General features: G+C 30.2%; 1 protein-coding gene across 1 annotated transcript; it reads left to right on the forward strand.

Moving 5' to 3' along the window:
* Positions 1–1400: 1400 nt before the first annotated feature.
* On the forward strand, positions 1401–2495 carry LOC111687702 (the record flags this gene model as incomplete). Its single annotated transcript, XM_023450170.2, has 3 exons — positions 1401–1990; positions 2066–2225; positions 2292–2495. Coding segments are annotated over 3 exons (939 nt in total), but the record flags the coding sequence as incomplete, so codon positions are not given.
* Between the last annotated feature and the right edge of the window lie 451 nt (positions 2496–2946).

Genomic DNA, 2946 nt, shown 5'->3' on the forward strand with positions numbered 1-2946 from the left:
AGAACTGAACTAGAACTGAACTAGAACTGAACTAGAACTGAACTAGAACTGAACTAGAACTGAACTAGAACTAAACTAGAACTGAACTAGAACTGAACTAGAACTTGACCTGAACTAAACCACTCTCTACAAACACAACGAGACTTCATAAATATTTATTCATACAATCGGTGTCGTATGGTTGTATTGTTGTATAACGTAATGAAAATAATTGATTTGTTTTTGTTTCGAATTTTTTTTAAATTAAGATTTTCATTTAAATTTGTGTTGTTGTGCAAACGAATCAAAAGACTTCAACAACAAACTTGTTTTTTAATTCTCATGTTTTATTATTGATTTTTAATTACAGTTTGGGGCTACACATGTTATTTTTTAATAATTCTTAAAAATGCAATTAAACTGTTTAATGTTTTAATCTAGAACATAAAAATTTTAGTTAAAAACTTTAGAATCTTTGACCTTTCTTAATACTTAAAATAATCATTCATTTCTTCTAATTACTTTCATTTTTTCAAGTGTTTGAAAAAAAAAACTTGTGGATGTTTTTTTCAACTCTTTATATTCATATAGAATATTTATTAATGCAAATAGATAACGGTATCATATTTTTCATTCATGAATTTATTTGCTTTAATGTTGTTTTTGTTGTTTTTTGTTCTTTAGTTTTTAATTTATTTATTTAGCATAATGGTTGCATACGAAGTTTACAAAAACCAACAAACAACTTCCTACATTTACCGTTTTTATTTTCTTTGTTGTTGTTGTTGTTGTTGGTGTTTTTTCTTTTCTTTATTTTTTTTATTATTTAAACAGTTTGGTATTATTTTCTTATTCTTTTGTTAACGTTGCAGTTTATATCATTTAATGCATAAATTCTATTCTTTTAATATTTATTTTCTTGTTTTATTTTAAATGTGTGTTTTTTTTTTGTTATTGTTGTTTTTTTCTTAATACGGTAAAACCCTCTAAGGCATATTAATACTAATATGACCATATATGATTGTTGTTGTGGAAAACAAAAGATTTAACACACATGCACCTAAAATTACGGTTTTTATTTGTACGATGACGTTTATAAAAACTACTACAATGGTTATAATAATGTCATGTTTTCATTGTTTATTGTTATTATTTAGTGCAAATAAATAATGTATGTTTTTAGTTTAAGTTTTTCATTCTGATCTATTTCGTACTCTTATAAATAAGTATTTCTGTATAATTTATGTTTATTTTAATAGTAATCATGAAAATTATATAAAAGGAGAATATCGTTTTTGGTTTTTTTTTGCAAGAAGTTTACATTACTCTTAAAAAAAGATAGGCAAAAAACTTAGTTGATTCACTGTATATATGTATAATTTTGTTAATTCTATTGTAACACATGATTTTTTTCCTCCTTTCTACGCAAAACTACAATTTCTATAAAAAATAATAAAAATTTCTTTTCTTTTCACTTACAGGATGATGGTGGCATTGAGTTCTTTAATACCATAGTTTTACAGCCACATTTGAAACTGATTACCGATGCTGGACGTGGTTATCATGTACGTTGTGCCTACAAATCCCGTGATGCTGCCATGAACATGAAAAAGTCTCACAATAAAGTGATAAAAGCCAGTGCTGGAGGTAAATATCCACAAAAACCTCAAGCCTTTAGAAGTGCCGAAGCCGATAGTACTGATCGTAGAGGTTATGGCAGATCATTAGATAAATATCGTGCTGCTGGTGATGAATTAGATGAGGAAGATGTCTACAACGAAGAGGAGATGATGAATAACGAAACTGATATGGATAATGAAATTCCAATGCCTGGTTGCCATATGAAAATATATAATGCAGAGCATAAAATAGCCAATGATGTGAAAATCGGTGATCCCTTGACCATTGTTATCAATATCGATAAACAAGATGTGTATGGTTTGCATGTAACCGATTGTATTGTGCGTGATGGTTTGGGTTGGGGTGAACAGCGTTTAGTGGGTGATGATGGGTGTGTAAAAGAAATCCTATTTAAAAACATGTTTGTTTTCATATATTGATTTATTAATTTTATTACTTCTTTCAGTTGCCCTATGGATAATGAAATTATGGGTCAATTCAACTATACCTTAGATCGTTTGGCTGCCAATGTTACTTTTCCCGCTCATAAATTCCCCTACACCACCTCGGTTTACTATCAATGTAATGTTAAATTGTGTGCTTTAAAAGATCCCGAATGCCAAGCGGTAGGTTGAGTTTTTCTTTTGTTTATTTTATATAATAGTTATATGTTTTTTTTTTTTTCTTAAAAGGCTCCACTTTGCAGCGGAAAACGACCCAAACGACAAACTAACAACGATAACAAAGACGAAGAGGGTTCTCCAGCTACCATTGAAGTCTTTTCTGGTCTTTATGTTAACGAAAATGTCGATGTTACCGAGGGAGATGATGATTCAATAACTAAAGAAAAGGTAAGTGGATTTGAAGTGCATAAGAAATGAACTAGAACTGAACTAGAACTGATCTAGAACTGAACTAGAACTGAACTAGAACTGAACTAGAACTGAACTAGAACTGAACTAGAACTGAACTAGAACTGAACTAGAACTGAACTAGAACTGAACTAGAACTGAACTAGAACTGAACTAGAACTGAACTAGAACTGAACTAGAACTGAACTAGAACTGAACTAGAACTGAACTAGAACTGAACTAGAACTGAACTAGAACTGAACTAGAACTGAACTAGAACTGAACTAGAACTGAACTAGAACTAGAACTGAACTAGAACTGAACTAGAACTAGAACTGAACTAGAACTGAACTAGAACTGAACTAGAACTGAACTACAACTGAACTACAACTGAACTACAACTGACCTAGAACTGAACTAGAACTGAACTAGAACTGAACTAGAACTGAACTAGAACTGAACTAGAACTGAACTAGAACTGAACTAGAACTGAACT

The sequence above is a fragment of the Lucilia cuprina genome, chromosome 6 (assembly GCF_022045245.1).
Source record: "Lucilia cuprina isolate Lc7/37 chromosome 6, ASM2204524v1, whole genome shotgun sequence".
NCBI classification, from domain to species: Eukaryota; Metazoa; Arthropoda; class Insecta; order Diptera; family Calliphoridae; genus Lucilia; species Lucilia cuprina.